Source organism: Mesoplodon densirostris, chromosome 1 (genome assembly GCF_025265405.1).
Source record: "Mesoplodon densirostris isolate mMesDen1 chromosome 1, mMesDen1 primary haplotype, whole genome shotgun sequence".
Classification (NCBI taxonomy): Eukaryota; Metazoa; Chordata; class Mammalia; order Artiodactyla; family Ziphiidae; genus Mesoplodon; species Mesoplodon densirostris.
In genome coordinates this window covers 28,193,206-28,209,317 of record NC_082661.1, presented here as the reverse complement: position 1 = coordinate 28,209,317, position 16,112 = coordinate 28,193,206, and the positions used below count along the sequence as shown (strand labels likewise).

The 16,112-nt window shown below is 42.5% G+C and overlaps 1 protein-coding gene across 2 annotated transcripts in view; it reads right to left on the bottom strand.

Moving 5' to 3' along the window:
- The window catches only part of FBXW4 (F-box and WD repeat domain containing 4), an 85,269-nt gene extending 69,664 nt beyond the window's left edge, over positions 1-15,605 (bottom strand). The window contains exon 1 of one of the 2 annotated variants that reach the window (XM_060107134.1): positions 14,815-15,605. In XM_060107134.1, the coding sequence (XP_059963117.1) occupies positions 14,815-15,533 (719 nt within the window). In that variant the 5' untranslated portion in view covers positions 15,534-15,605. The remainder of the gene's footprint in view (positions 1-14,814) is intronic. The other variant, XM_060107057.1, reaches the window with a different exon arrangement.
- Between the last annotated feature and the right edge of the window lie 507 nt (positions 15,606-16,112).

Sequence of the window (16,112 nt, the reverse complement as noted above, 5' to 3'; positions counted from 1 at the left end):
ATGCAAAACTGTTTAGAGGTGAAGTGTACTGATATCTGCAACTCACTTTAAATGCATGATAAGGCAAAAATAGTAAAATGTTCACTGTAGAATCTAGGTGGTGGGTGTATGAGTGTTCATTACACAATCCATTCAACTTTTCTATATGTTTTAAATTTTTCATTCAAAAAATGTTGAAGGGGAAGTGTCAGTAGTACTTTCTGGATGAAGGAAGTTGGAGCAGTAAGAGATGAGGAAGCTCAGCAGCAACAAGAATGGCATAGTTTTGGGGTGGGTTGGCGTGGTAGCGGGTAGGGAAAAGAGCTCAAGTCCCTTGTGAAAGTGCACATTTGGACAGAATTTTGAAACTGTGGGCAAGAATTTGAACATTCCATTTCAGGCCCCCATATCTCCCCTGTGTCTCCTTGGCTTGCTCCACTGGACAATACAAGGTACACTGCTTGGGACACAGAGTAAGTAATAACTTGTCATGTCTACCGAGAAAAGGAGAGAAACAAACATTTCTTCCAGTATCTACTATATCTTCACATTTACTACCCTTTACTAAAAGACAGCAAGCAAGTCCTGCTTTCAAGATTCTAAAAGATACAAAGTAAAATTTCAAACTAAGGAAAGAAATCACTACTTAATTAGTGCTGTTGGGTTTGTATAACATGTCCCAGCTTTATTAGAAAGAAGGGAGGGAAGAAAAATATGCATGCCTAGAAAGAACACTAGAAGATTTCCAGACTCTAAAATAGTTAACTGTGGATAGCCAACTTTGGGTGTTTTAACTTTCTTCTTTGTGTTTTAATGTATTTCCCAATTTTTCTACAATGTAATATTTTGGTAAAGATAAAAATACTCATTAAAATAATAATAATGCTTTTGATAAAACTGGATATCAATAGAGCAAAAAATTTTCATTTCATATCACAATAGATATAATAAATTCCCCCAAAATAAAAGAGTACATTTAAAAGTTTTTTTAACTAAAAGGCTTTAAAGTATTTAAATTTTAAATACTGCATAGAAGAAAAAAAGAGATTAAAAAAGAGATTAAAAAGAAAGCAACAGAGCAGGGGAAAATTAACAATTAATGCTATGGGTTTTATCCCTAAAGTTTTATCCCTAAAACTTTTAGGGGACTGATAAAAATCTATCAGGATAACACTCTGTTATCCATATCAAATAGCAGATAAGAACAGTCACATAGGGGCTTCCCTGGTGGCGCAGTGGTTAAGAATCCACCTGCCAATGCAGGGGACACGGGTTTGAGCCCTGGTCTGGGAAGATCCCACAAACCGTGGAGCAACTAAGCCCGTGCACCACAACTACTGAGACTGCGCTCTAGAGCCCGCAAGCCACAACTACTGAAGCCTGCATGCCTAGAGCCTGTGCTCCGCCACAAGAGAAGCCACTGCAATGAGAAGTCCGGGCACCACAACGAAGAGCCGCAACTAGAGAAAGCCCGCGAGCAGCAACAAAGACCCAACTCAGCCAAAAATAAATAAATAAATTTATTAAAAAAAAAAAAAAAAAAAAGAACAGTCACACAGAGTTCCCATGATAAACACTGGGGAAACATCCCAAAACAATAATAGTTTACAAACATGCACATTAAAACAATTAATATAAAGTAATACCTTACATCTATTAAGTGGAAGAACCACATACTAGCTTTGGTTTGATAAAAGGATTTGGGTTTGTTTATATACTGCTGGTAACACTGTGGTATAGCCTTTCGGAAAGGCATTCTGTCAAGAAAAGAAGTTAAATGATAGCTTCTGACTCAGCATTCCTAACACTATATCACAAAGAAATAATTCAAAAGAAAAATATTTTTTACAAAGATATTTATAGTTGCAGCTGTATATTAGAGCTAAAATCTAGAAATAGCCCAAATGTTTGTCTGTGGGGGAGAACGGTATACTAACACAATGGAACATATTGCTATTAGAAACGACAAACGTGAGCACTGCAAAACATTTTGGAAATTACTGTAACAAGTAGTGGTAATTTTAAAACAAAGTCAAATTTATAAAGGTAAAGGTGAGGCGATACTACATAAAATTATGTCTCCATAAGTAGCTCAGAAGAGGTAAACAGATGGAGTTTAGGAAGTATTTTTTTAAATATGTATCATATAATTGCTGATACTTTGGTCTTTTCATTTACCTTTAACCTTTTAATTTACTTTCATTTAAATAATAAATTAAATGAAGTTGTGAGAAAAGCACAGAATGCAGACATAGGAAACTGGGATCTGGGCCCCAGTTCTGCCTCTTACTAATGATACAACCTTGGTTACCTAGCTTTTCTAATTGTCCATATCCACACCTATGAAATAAGGATAGTATTTCACACAATTATGGTGTTTTAAAATGACAACTAAAACAAAATACAGGATAAGTTATAAATCACTTGAAAAAGGTTAATTATTTTTACATAAATATAAATACAGTAGTAGTTTATATCGATGAATAGTGACATCACTAAAGCTAATCTAATAATCATTTCTTTTTCTTCAAACTAATTTAATTATAACTCTTAGAAATTGTTCTTCTAATGTCAAACATTAGCCCTTTTTCAGGCTGAGTGATTAGGATTTGGGTACACACATGTTAAAGCTAAAATATATTATTGAATTCTTCCACTGGGTGAATGTGGTCCCCAGTTTCACATTTCTAGAGAGCGACCTACACTACTAGATGGTTAGAAAACTGAGGACCATAAAAGACAGTCAACAGGATGGACCAAAAGAATTGAACTCTTAGTGAAAAAGATTAGACCCACTATCAAATCTTATCTACAAGTCCCTCCCAGATATAAAAGAGGAGATTGTTCATAGTTAACCTCTCCTCTTGAGTTAGGTCTAAGTTAGTAGGTGGAGGTGAAACCAAAAATTGAATATTCTGGATCATAGCAGGAAGGAAACAAGGGAGAAAGAATCAATATATTTCCTGAATTGGGATAAGGACAATACTTCTCTCATCTCCCTGGTCACTTAACTGCCATTTGGTGACACTTTACTAAGGGTCAAAGCACTGCCCTGAGGGCCTGATCACAGAAGCAAGAAACTTTCAAAGTTGAACTTTAGATGCTGCTACCAAGCAGCAGGTGCAGGCATCCTCTCCCACAACCAACACCATAATCAAAATACTTGGCTCTGGTCTTTCAAATCAAATTTCAACTTTTTAGAAACATTCCATTTGGCTTTCACTTGAGAAACAGTTACACTTTGTTAAAAGCAGCTTAACAACTCAGGTTTTTTTTAAAATCCCTTTTGTTTGTTCAGTTCTTTCTGATGGTTAGTTTCCCTAGCTGGTGGTCAAATCATATCTATATTCTTATTGGCTTCAACACTTGAAAAATCAGAAGGAATTAAAAAAAACCTCTCTCTGAAGACAGGTATCCCTCCCTCCCTGTAGGGACCTAGTCCCTACAACCTAGTCAAAGGGAGTCGGTAGAACAGGTCCAAAGTGCCTGAGAAGACAGGAACAGGTGCCCCTGGGAATTCAATAAAGACTCTTGCTCCCATCCTTGAAATGCTCTCAGCTTAGCTGTTTCTTCAACAGTTACTGGTATAAAGTGGGGGTGCTTCCCCCCAAAATGATTAGTGCCCTGTAAATAAACCTCTGGCACAGCTATTAATGCATGGAGGAATCTCTAACCTGGCCTGTGGGCCTGGTGGAACTTCCATTTTCCCAGCCCTCTTTCTCTTGCCTCAGGCTCATTTTTCCACTTGGCCCCCCTCCCTCTCAGCTTTCCGGCACTTAGTCACCATTATAGTTTGACTGCATTCCTGGGTGCATGACCTATTTTAAACAAAAACAACACAACATGCACCCACGGTAAGCTATCAGGCCCCTTAAAATCTTGGCAACAGTGAGTCCAGAGGGACAGAAATTAATCTAGGAAGTTATCTAGAGTCCCCTTTCATTTCACCTCTCCTCACTCACATCCCAAACCAAAAGCAAATAAATAAACCGAATTCGAAGAAAAATGGCTGGGGGATGAAGGAGGGGAAGTGTAAGTATATTAGAGAGATATTTACCTGCACAGTCTCTGAGATCAGAAACCTCCTGGATCACAAATCAATTTCCCTCTTTGCCCCATCTTGAAGTTTGATTCCCCTTGATGCCGCCAATGCTGCCTACCTGTGTGACTGACATGATTTCCATAAGCATAACTTCCTGCTGCCTATTCAGTAAAGGAGGGTATCTATCCACAAGTGTAGAACAAGGCCATCTCAAGGGGAAGTGGGCTAAGGACAGGAGACAGGCCTATGCAAAATGATGCTTGGGGGCTTGGAGTTTCAACTCAACACTGTCTCGATTTCTTTGATCTTCTTGCTCACCAGAAAGCAGATTTCCCCCCATATTGGCTATGCCCATCAGCTCTGCTACCAATACTACCAAATCATATCTATATTCTTATTGGCTTCAGCACTTGAAAAATCAGAAGGAATTAAAAAACTCCTCTCTCTGAAGACAGGTATCCCTCCCTCCCTCCCTCCCTCCCTGTAGGGACCTATCACAACCTAGTCAAAGGGAGTCAGCAGAACAAGTCCAAAGTGCCTGAGAAGACAGGAGCAGGAGCCCCTAATGTATGTACAAGTATTTAAACAGCCCAAGAAGTTTCTAACTCTTCATTTATACACGTGTTAGACTAAATCCTCCAATGGCCTCAGGAGCAGAGGTCTATAATTAAGGTTCAAAATAAATCAGTGAAAAATCATATATTGTGTTAAACTGCCTATCCTTCTGGCCAGGGAATAGGGAACAGCCTCAACACCCAAGGAGAAGTGAGATTACAGGGAACATGCCCATCATGAGGACAGGACCAAAGGCAAGGAGAGCATGAAGCAGACCCACATCTCCCTTGAAAGGCCTCCAATGTCAGCTCCCTTTACTCAATTCAACCTCACCTCCCATGGCTCTACACTCTGCAACTGAACTCCAACGAAGCCATCTCTCTTTTACATTCATTCCTATCCCCATACCTTCTCCTATATTGCCAGAACCAGCCTACCTTTATCCCTGACAAATGCATGCTTCCCCCTTTGGGCACTAGTCAAATTCACCCAGTTTTCTTCAAAATCCAGTTTAAGCCTCTACTTCCCTGACTCCTCCAAACACTCTTCTCTCACGTGAACCCTTAGACTGAACCTACCATAAGCTGAGGTACTGTTAGCTTTTCACAGCTGTATGTCTTGTTTGTCCAATACAGTCATAAATTCCACAGGATTGAGTCTTAAAACTCTTAGTACTTCTAAAAGTGTATCTCAACCAGTATGCTGCAGAGCAGTGGTATACCAGGAACCCTGAATAAGTGTGCCATAAAATTTTTAATGATTTATAGACTTTATTTTCATTCAACCAAAGATCCACATTTTGAAGAAGATATCTGTCAGACAAACAACGGAGCCACAATATGGCTCATGACAGAATTTGCTGAGAAAAAGAGAAAGATTGCGTGTTCAGAGGAACATATATAAACTTTACCTCAAAAGATATAAGAGAACAAGGTCAGGGCAGTAAACAGTTCTACTCAAACAGTAACATACCAAAGAGTGAACAAGTAAATGGACAGGTTTTTCAACTTTCTGAAACCTGCTTTTTTTAAAAAAAAAAAAAGACATTCATCTTTTAATCCTTTAATCTACTATCAAAAGTTCTAACATCATACAAAAATATGTCTTAGACACAAAGGTAAGAACTGTGGTCCTAGCATAATAGGTATTCTGATAGATACTGCTTAGGTATCTATCAGAAATACAGTTCCCCCTTTGGCAAGTCACACTTTCAACAATATCTATAGATTTTCAGGAGCCTAGACACACTACCTTCAAGCTCCAAAGGTCCTTCCTAAAAATGTACAGTATACCACATCTTCAGAAATTCAACCAAGCCCTCCAAATTCTTATGCTAGAGAGGCTCAAGGGAAGGAATCTGAACAGATGAAGTATCTTAATGTGGCACCCACATGTCAAAGCTGTCCAAAGCAGTTTCTGACGCACTGGGCATAACCCTTATTCTTTATGTGACTTTAGGATTTAGGGCCATGTTCACATTCATTTCCTCCTGCTATTGATCAAGTTCTATATTTGCAGGGCACTTGACCAGTGTGTGTATTCTTCAAGAGGTTGAGATATTAAGCAGGAGAAAAAAGAATTTTATGGTCAAAACATTTTGGACAATACTGAAACAAAATTAAACAGGTCTCTCTAGCACAGGACTTCTCTGAGCCTTTAATTTACCAATGGGCACTGTGAATCCCCAAGAGAGGGGATGTGGAACACAGCATTTCCCACACTCATTTAATCACAGAATCAGTTTTTCAAGAATCCCACAATACAGCTTTCAGAAAGGCTGATGTAGGGGCTTCCCTGGTGGCACAGTGGTTGAGAGTCTGCCTGCCAATGCAGGGGACACAGGTTCGTGCCCCAGTCCGGGAAGATCCCACATGCCGCGGAGCGGCTGGACCCGTGAGCCATGGCCGCTGAGCCTGCGCGTCCGGAGCCTGTGCTCCGCAACGGGAGAGACCACAACAGTGAGAGGCTTGTGTATTGCAAAAAAAAAAAAAAAAAAAAACAGAAAGGCTGATGTAGCACTTTCTGAGAATAAACAACAGCAAGAAAGATGCCACTGTTTTTTGTGAACAGGCCATCTTCTGAGTCATGAATCAGGCACTACCACAGACTCAGAAGTGGATTTTGTTCTCATACCTTCAAAATGACTTTTCCCTGGGCTCTGCATCTGAAATATGAGGAATAATTATACTGCTCTGCTTCTCAGGGTTGTTTTTTATTGTTTTTAATCTTGCAACTGTGTTTCATATTAATCACCAAAACAGGTTCTCAGCCCAAGTGGCCAGGCTTCAGAAATCCCTGGTGCCCTTCCAGCCTGGATGAAGAGATGGAGAGAACATGAACCAGACGCCACCCAGAAAGTTTTTACTCCAGTTTCTCCAGAAATCTCCAGTTTCTAGGCCATTATGATAAAGTCAAACCACAGCAAAGATAAGGGATGAATGAGAGGTTCCCCTTTAGTAACTCACTTCTGGAGGGAGGCCCCTTTTAATCACACACACCACCTGTATCTGAATCTTGACTCACCTTTTCAGTGTGGAATTTCTAAAGGAAATTCTAAGAAACATAGGAGATCAAAGCTGGATCTACAGGGAGGAAAGAAAAAGAAGTACTGGAAAAGGACTATTTCCCTTTCTCCACAGAGAAAGAACCAATTACAGAGCTAGTGAGCAGGGGAAATATCATTCCTTTCAGTGAAACAGCTTTCCAGGAAAAGTATCTCAACATATTTACTATAAAACAATTTAATTTCCCTGTCCCATCACCTGCCACCCCATCCCCATCCCCCCCCAAAAGCCCACAGGTTGTGGATTTCCTCTCATTCTTGGCAGAGTTACCAGAAGAAATATAATACCCCCTTCGGACTGCTCCCAACAGCTGCTGGAACAAGAAGGGGAGCTGGGGGTAACCTTCCAAAGCTGCCTCTAAAAATGACCATTCCCCCTGCCAAACCATGTAGCCAGTGAACATAAGACAGCTCTTTTTCTACTTCCTTAAAGGGGAGACCCCAAAAGCAACAGTGTCCCCTAGACCAAAATACTTGCCTCCAGCCTTTCTGTTCTCCTTAACTTGACTCTAAGCTGAAACTTCTAATACCTATTTCTTCCTTAACATGCACTTCTTTTTTAAAAATATTTATTTATTTTATTTATTTATTTTGGCTGTATTGGACCTTAGCTGCAGCATGCGGACTTTTTTTTTTTTTTTTTTTGGCTGCGTTGGGTCTTCACTGCTGCGCGCGGGCTTTCTCTAGTTGCAGCGAGCAGGGACTACTCTTTGTTGCGGTGCTTGGGCTTCTCATTTCAGTGGTTCCTCTTGTTGCGGAGCGCCGGCTTTAGGCACAAGGGCTTCAGTAGTTATGGCACGCAGGCTCAGTAGTTGTGGCTTGTGGGCTCTAGAGCACAGGCTCAGTAGTTGTGGCGCACGGGCTTAGCTGCTCCGTGGCATGTGCGATCTTCCCAGACCAGGGCTCGGACCCGTGTTCCCTGCATTGGCAGGCGGATTCGTAACCACTGGGCCACCAGGGAAGTCCCCCTAACACGCACTTCTTAAAACAATCATCTACTACTTCACAGGACTAGCATTTTTTATTTGTTTGTTTAACCCACCAATATCCAAGTTAGGGTTCTTATCAAACTCCTATTCAAAGTAATTCCTTGTCTCTGTCCACCTCCCCAATGCCACATTCCTCCTGTGCGTGCGCACGCACGCACACACACACACACACACACACACCCTCCTTTCAGGTCAAAAGCCTTCCTAGAGAAAAGTCTAGGAACAAATTGCACTGGTTGCACCGTACCCCGGCCCTTTTCCCCTTCCCCAACATCATCATACACTAAATGCACCTCAGTTCTGTCTAGAAAACCCCCTTGCCAGGCAGCAGAGAGACTTCCAGTTAGCCTACAGCCTCTCAGCTGAGACCACCAACAAAGAAGTTCACGAATGTCAACTGGGGGCACAGGCAATATCTCTCTTTGCCGAGGAGAAACTGGACAGAGCCTCCAGCATCATGCCCCAAAGGTGACAGCCGGGGTCGAGTGAAGACTGTGAAAATTGTACAAGGGCTGGGGGAGAAAATATAATGTAAGGAATGATTTGGAATCAGGGGCAGGAGGAGGCGGAGGCATGAACTGGCTGACCCCAAATGTCTTTTCCATCTCTAACTCCTATGATTCTTTGACCTCCAATTTTGTGCTGCGAACAAGGAATGGAAAGTCAACAGACATGGTGATGTTTTGAAAGAGACTGGCAGTCTGCTCTTGTCATTTAGTGGCCTTTGCATGTATTTTTTAAGGTGTCTCCAAGCCCTGTCTTCATTTCACAGTTGTCACCTTTCTCAACAATTTGAGCTCATGTCAAACACCAAAAAAGAAGGAGAAGAAGAAAGAATGTACTGGCAATTAATTGTCGGCTAAAGAAGGGCAGGCACAAAGGCCCATTGGGTGGCCCAGACTCCCAGGGAGGGCAATGTGGACAATTTGGATATAAGCAAGAACTAACTCAAAGTTGAGACAAAGGAGCCAAACCTCTAACAAGAGATAAATTCTTTCTCCAGATAGTCTCATAGTCAGTTTTAGATACAGTTCAAACCTTTACATGATTCAAGATTCATAAACATATTCTTAATTAGCATAACCATCTTGCTTCTACTGATTACACCTGGAGTTCCATCTGAAAGCTGTTCAAATCTGGGCAAGATTGCTGAATAGAAAGGACTTTCCACGAGGATAAACCAAATCTTTGGATTCTCAACCTCATCTGATGGTTGACACACACACCTGAGATAAATTCTGGAGTTTATCAAAAATCTGTTTCTGTAGATCAGAGTGGGGGGCATGTCAATTTTCACTGGAAATTCAGAACTCAACTTTTTCCTCATTTTTCCAAACAGCCAATCTCGTCTTAAATTTTCAAAATTTATTGGAGCCTGGCCTCAAGAAGAGTCTACCTGAAAGTCTCCCTATTCCATGGTTATGAGTAAGGACCAGAAACCAATCCAATGCCAGAGTCAATCCAGAGTTAAGGTTAAGTTGTCACACAAAGGTAATTCTTTTCTATGTAAAACACTCAAAAATAATTTTTTAAAATATGTGTATACTTCATCAGTAACCTCACTGCCAGTTTGATTTCAAGCAGCTCAAGCACAATCTCTACCTAAGGTGAAACGGCTAGACACAGAAAACTGAAACTAAGAAAACTGAGAGTATTGAAGTATTTTCAGAGATTTCATTCAAAATAAATTGTTTATCTTGTAGATTATGAGGACTTTGGATTTCTCCATGATTCTGCCTTGAAAGCTAGGAAATCATCCCCTACTATTCAAGTTTTACAAGACTGGAAAGGATATAAGCAGCTTCCATATTCTCACAGTCTTGGAGGAAAAGGCCTCTTGCATTCCTCCAGTTTGCATTTGGAGGTACTGACTGTACTAGACCATTTCCTGCTTCCACAGGTGTATTGTTTCATTTATTTTAAACATGTAAACTGAACTCACTTTTATTAACTCACAAAACCATTAAAAATAAGGCCTTTCCAAAACAGTTGAAGATAAATACATCCATATAAGAAACCTTTCAATGAACCAGAGAACAAGTAAGTGACTGCTTCCTAGGTAAGGCATAAAGGTGAAGGAGAGAGCCAAAGTTACTTTAAGTTGCTAATTGTTTTCTGAAAATCACTGTTTAGGCCCTAAAAGTAACCAGTGAGCAATGCCTTCTCTGTTCAGAGTTAGGAAACTTTATGCTTTCTGGGTCAAAAAAATGCTCTTAGGTGCAATCATTTTAAAACAAACAAACACACTCTGCTTATCTGTGTCCATCTCACCACTCTGGACGTTAATCATCACTGAAATAGATACCCCATTCCCCTGGCCTCAAAGAGCTCCAAGCCTACTAGACCCTGGCTGAGGAATGAATGTACATGCCAGGGCAAACACCTCAGAGCCTGACTCCCTAAACACCTATTGTTAATTCTACGCAAATCTATCACAGGCAAATGCAAGAGAGCACCCAGGTAATGCTCAAAGGATATTTAAAATAAAATTCAAGTTTGAAAACATACAGGACTTAATTTAGGAGGAAGAAGATCATGACTGCAAAAGTATTTTTAAAAATAGATTTACATATATGGATATACTTTTTTCTTTCCATTCTTTGCTCTTGTTAATTTTACAGTATCAGAATTTACAAATAGCACCTTTGCTCTTCCACCTCTCATACTTTCTAACTTCTTGCATTTAGCCTACATTATAAACTGACGGAGTTAAATTTCACTGTTTTGTTCTTGAAGACTGAACTAGCTTAGTTTTGCCCCTACTGTTCAGGAAAAACTTAAAAGACTGCTATATGAAACATTTCCTTGATTTTTATATTAAAGATATTTCTATTCCCCCAGGCTTCATTAAACTTTCAAATAAAACTGATTTTAAACCAGATGACTGACTCGAGCTGTCTTTGTGTCCACTTAAAAAAGAAGTTCAGGATACCTACCAGTGCTCACTGTTTGGGCAGGAGGCCTAAAGGGAAGCAAATTATTTGTTTGTGGTTTTAAAGTGGCCAAAATGCCTTCAAGCACAAGTATAGACCATTAACAAATCACAAGGAACCAAAGCAGTTCATCTTACTCAACAAAGCTATGATCAGTTAGGAACAGCCAAACTGAATGGGACTTGCCCTGGGCCGGAAGGTCAGTAAATCTTACTTTGTGTTTCCGAGAATTCATGAGGCTCTTCGGCAGGGAGTACAGACCCCAAAGTCCACAGGTTCTGCTGTCATGTTGCCAAAAACATTCAGGACAGGTGAGAGAAACTAAGGTGTGTGTGTGTGTGTGTCTGTGTGTGTGTCTGTGTGTGTGTCTGTGTGTGTGTGTGTGTGTTCTCCCCCACCTCCTGTCTTTAGGCAGCATCTCCAAGTCAAACCATCTTCACTTTTGCTATATAGACTGACTAGAGGAGAAGCCAAGCAATTAAAACGTTCCATTTTACACCAATTTATTGAGTGCCTACTATGTGCTGAACACTGTGCTATCACTTACACATCACAACATTTAAGTCTCATTTTACTGGATATGTTATTCCCATTGTTTATAGATGATAAAACTCCGGGGCAGTGAAGTTGTGTGGCTTCTGATAAAATGCAGTTTTGTGTTGTGCGTATAAAAATTTATCCTACTGTCCAGTGTGCAGTTAATTAGCCCAAAATATGAACTACAGCCCTGCCACTATACAAGCAGCCGTACTTTCATTGAACTTTGGGCCCAAGCTCCCTGATGCCCTAAGAGGGCTGGGGTACATGCCATCTCCCTCCAGGGATGACAAACACCTCTCTTGGTGGCTTATCACATCTCTGCAGCTGTCCAAAAACAGACCACACTGGTAAAGATTCTCTCCACCTGCTGTAACACGCATAGCTTTTCCCCTCAACTCAGAAAACACGAGCAGTGACCCTGCTCTTTATCAAGTGCTGTGGTAAAACAACTTCCCTAGAAAGTTGGAGATACCACATCCTAGGACATAGGCAAGAAATCAAAACACACATGGCTAATAAATAATAAAGCCAAATCACTTGGCAGTCTCAAAGCACTTTATACTATAAACTCATTTTCATTTTGTTATTATTGCTTACAGAATGCACACTCATTCACATTATCTCTCTTTTAGAGCATTTGAAAAGGAAAGAAAAATAAACAAATTCTTTCATTTGTGCATTCAATCTCTATAAACAAGAAAGCCAAATTTTGCCATGGCTGACTTGGGTTTCGGGCATTTTAGACAACTTCTCTTCTAGGTCAACTGACATGTTCTTTGAAAGAGTTTTTCTTACAAAAAATGAAGGTAATAAGACTTGCATGCCCCCCAAATCCCAAGGAATCATTATCATCAACAACAAAATCATACTAGAAACAATAAAAGTTAAAATTATCAGGTTCAAAATTTCCAAAAGATTGTAGCAATCCAGGCCATCACTAATAATACCCAACTGGAAAACATACTGAAAAAGAGATTGCATTCACAATAAAAACAAAATGAATAGCGTATTTAGGAATACTTAGGAATAAGTGTAACAACAGACACGTAGAAACCTTATAGTGAAAACCACAGAAACTTTTGAAAAGGCACAGAATTTCTTTTTGTTGTTGTTGGGGTGTTGAGTGAGAGTGAAGACGTCACACACATACAAATACAACAAGGATAATCTAAACCTAACAGATATTAGACTGTCAAAAGGCAGCAATATTTAAAATAGAATGGAAATGGAAAAATACATCAGTGGAACAAAATGGATAGTTCAGATATAGATCCAATATATATACATATATAATATGTATGTATGTGTGACTGTATATACACATAGCTATATAAACTTAATATCTGGCAAAGTAAGCTTTCTAAAACAAAATTTTTTTGTCTTTCTAAAGGGAAAGACAAGAATTATTTAACAAAAAGTGTAGTGGTAACTAGGTAGCTGTTTAGAAAAAAAGAAGGTTGAACTCACCCCTTATACCAAAACAAAAGTGATATTAATGAAAGTGTTAACTATTTAAAAAAATCAAATTTTAGGAAGACCAACAGAATATCAGAGAAGACTTATCAGGTCTGTGGAGAAATCATAAATTTCTCGGTTTGCAGGGGTGGGGGAGATTTAAAAATCACACAAAAACTTACAGATTCTGATATATTTAAATGTAAAACTTCTATAGGCTAAAAACAGTGAAGTAAAAAGAACAAACTGGGAAAAATATAATATTTGCATCAAAGATGACATACTAGAGCCTAATATCTATGACCCACAAGGACTGGAATCCTTTATAACAGTAACTTCAGGACCCCAATAATAAATGTGCAAAGGCTAGGAAAAGACAATCTCACGGGTGAAACAAACACAGGGGAAAATATTTATGTTGGTCAGTGGTAAAGGAATGCAAAATAACAAAATTTTGAGATACCATTGTATGTCCACTAACATAGCAAAGATTTTTTAAATTCTTACATGAAATTGGCTTAATAATTTGTTGCTATTGTCACTGTAACTTGGTACAACACCTTTTTAGAAACCATAACCTTTGATCCAGTAATGCCAATATTGAGAATTTATCCAAAGGAACCAACTCAAAAAGACATATGTATTATACAGTATGTGACATATCTCAATAAAGCTGCTACCAAAAAGTGCACTCAATTATTCATTTCCTTGTTATCTGTGATAGCAAAAAGCTGCATACAACCTGAAAGTCTAATATTAGAGGAATGTTTTTAATCTCACGGTACAGCCCACAAACATTTATTATGTACCTATTCTGTTAGGATCAGTAGGATAGCAACTAAGAGGAGGAAGAAGTGTGCAAATGAAAAGTAATTTTTAAAACTGAATAGTTATCTAGAGGTGGTGGTATTATAGCTTTTTATGTTTTAAACCAACTTTCTTTAATATTGCTATACTGTATTAGAACTACCTTTTTTCTTTTTTAACCCAAATTGGATGGAGTTAGGTGCAATCTGAAAGCTTTTACTCCCCCAATTCCACACTTTTTTTTTTTCCCCTCCCTATTAACTGCTTACATGGTTAAGTTTTTCATTCACAGGTCTCAGATCCTACCAAGTACAGGCCAAATTACAATACCACGCCTTCGTGTATAGTCTATACTGTACTCATCCAACCCCCTGCCATAAGCAGGCACCCTTTTTTGTGTCATTCTGCCTCCATCAAGTCATAAACTATGGTTGACACTTGGACCAAGGGCCTTCTTTTGGGGTGTGAACCCTTTTCTCCATATTCGATTTTATCCACGCCCTGAAGCTTAACAACCCTTGGAAGGGGGTGAGAGGGTGAATGTCCACAAAAACGTCCTGAAAGGCCACATAGTGGATATGGGTCCTACACCTGGACGGGAGGAGGCCTCTAAAGCCACAGACCAGCCGGGCTCCTCTGGAGCTGAGGAACCCAGGCGGTCAACGTCTGAGAAAGGACACAATTAAAAGCTGACGGGAGTGCTTAAGATGGCTAATTGTCAGGAGCCGCCCACGGGGAGGGTGCTGACTGAGGGATGCTGTTGGGAGGCCTCCTCGGATGGGGGCCTCTGAGAGGAGCAGGGTGCTCGGGGAGGGATCGACGGAGGCCGGGTCCGGGCCTCGGAATTCGGGGTGCGACACAGCCCCAGGCCGACCAGGCCGCGGCGCCCCGCCCTTTCCCGGGACGCGGGCCGGCCCGGGGCGGGGAGCGGGTGGGCGAGCGGGCGCTTACAGGTCGGTGCCGAGACGCGTGAAGCCGGAGTTGAGCGAGGCCCGGGCTATCCGGCGCCAGAGCAGGTCGCAGTTGGTGAAGCGCCGCAGCCAGCGGCACACCTGAGCCAGGCGGCCGAGGGCCTGCATGTCCAGGTAGGAACAGATGAGCAGCAGCAGCTCCTCCGGCAGGCGCAGGAGCGCGGGCCCCGCGGCGGGGCGGCAGGCAGGCTCCCGGGCTCCCGCCTCTTCCTCAGCCGCCGCCGCCATGGCCGCCCCTGTCCCAGCGAGGCGGCCCCAAGCCTGACCCCCTCGTCCCTGTGCTCTCGCCGGCCTGGCGTCCTCCCGCTGTCCAGTTCTGACCCTCCACTCCTCCTTCTTCCCATCATATCTGCCTTTAGCCTCCTTCCGCGCCCCTGCGCTCCCCTCATCTCCCCTGACGATCCTTCTCGCCCCTTCCTCTACGCTTCCGCCTCCCTCTCCTACCTTTCCCAGGCCTGCCCTCTCTCCCGCCTCGGCCCCCAGCCCCGCTGCCTCCTTCGCCTGTGGCGGCGGCGGCTTCCCTTCCGCCCCGCTTCCTCTTCCGCCTTGCCCTGCTCCTGCTTTCCCTTTCCCCTTCCCCTTCCCTTTCCTCCGCTTTCCCCTCGCGGCTCTCCCTTCCTGCAGTTTCCTCGTCTCCCCGCTCTCGCCCTCGCCGGGCCCGCCGTTCCCGGGGGGCCCTAAGCCGCCCTGGCTGCCCATGAGCGGCCGCGGAGCCGGCCCGACGCGGAGCCAAGCCCGAGCCGCCGCCGCCACCGCCGCCGCCGCCGCCCCAGGAGGAGGCGACACCATGTCGGACCGGGTCACATGGGGCGGCGCGGGCCGAGGCCTGGGCCCGCCCCTCACACCCGCGGCCGTGGAGCGGCTTCGGGGTGCGGGCCGAGACCGGGGAGATGCCCCCTCCCACGCCCCAGGCCACCCGGAGCGTGTGCAGGAAGCGCAGCTTGCGTTCATCTAGCATGCGAGGCCCGCCGAGCGCCTGGCTAAGGCCGCGAGAGGAGCTTCCGCATTCAAGAAGTACTTAGTTCTAGCCCCTGCCCTCAAGAAGCACACACTTGGGTGGCCTTCCCCCTCTGGTAGCCCTCCTCTACTTCGGCTGATGCCTCGTTTCCACAGGCCACGTACCAGGGCCCCACGAACTGCATCCCTAGAAGTAGGCCGGGTTCTCACACGGGGTGTAAACCACAGTCCTAGCAATGAGCTGGCATTTTAGGCGTTTGGGGAGGTTGCAATCCTCTAGATACTGAATCCATAACTTCCCAGTCATGTATCAGCAAGTGT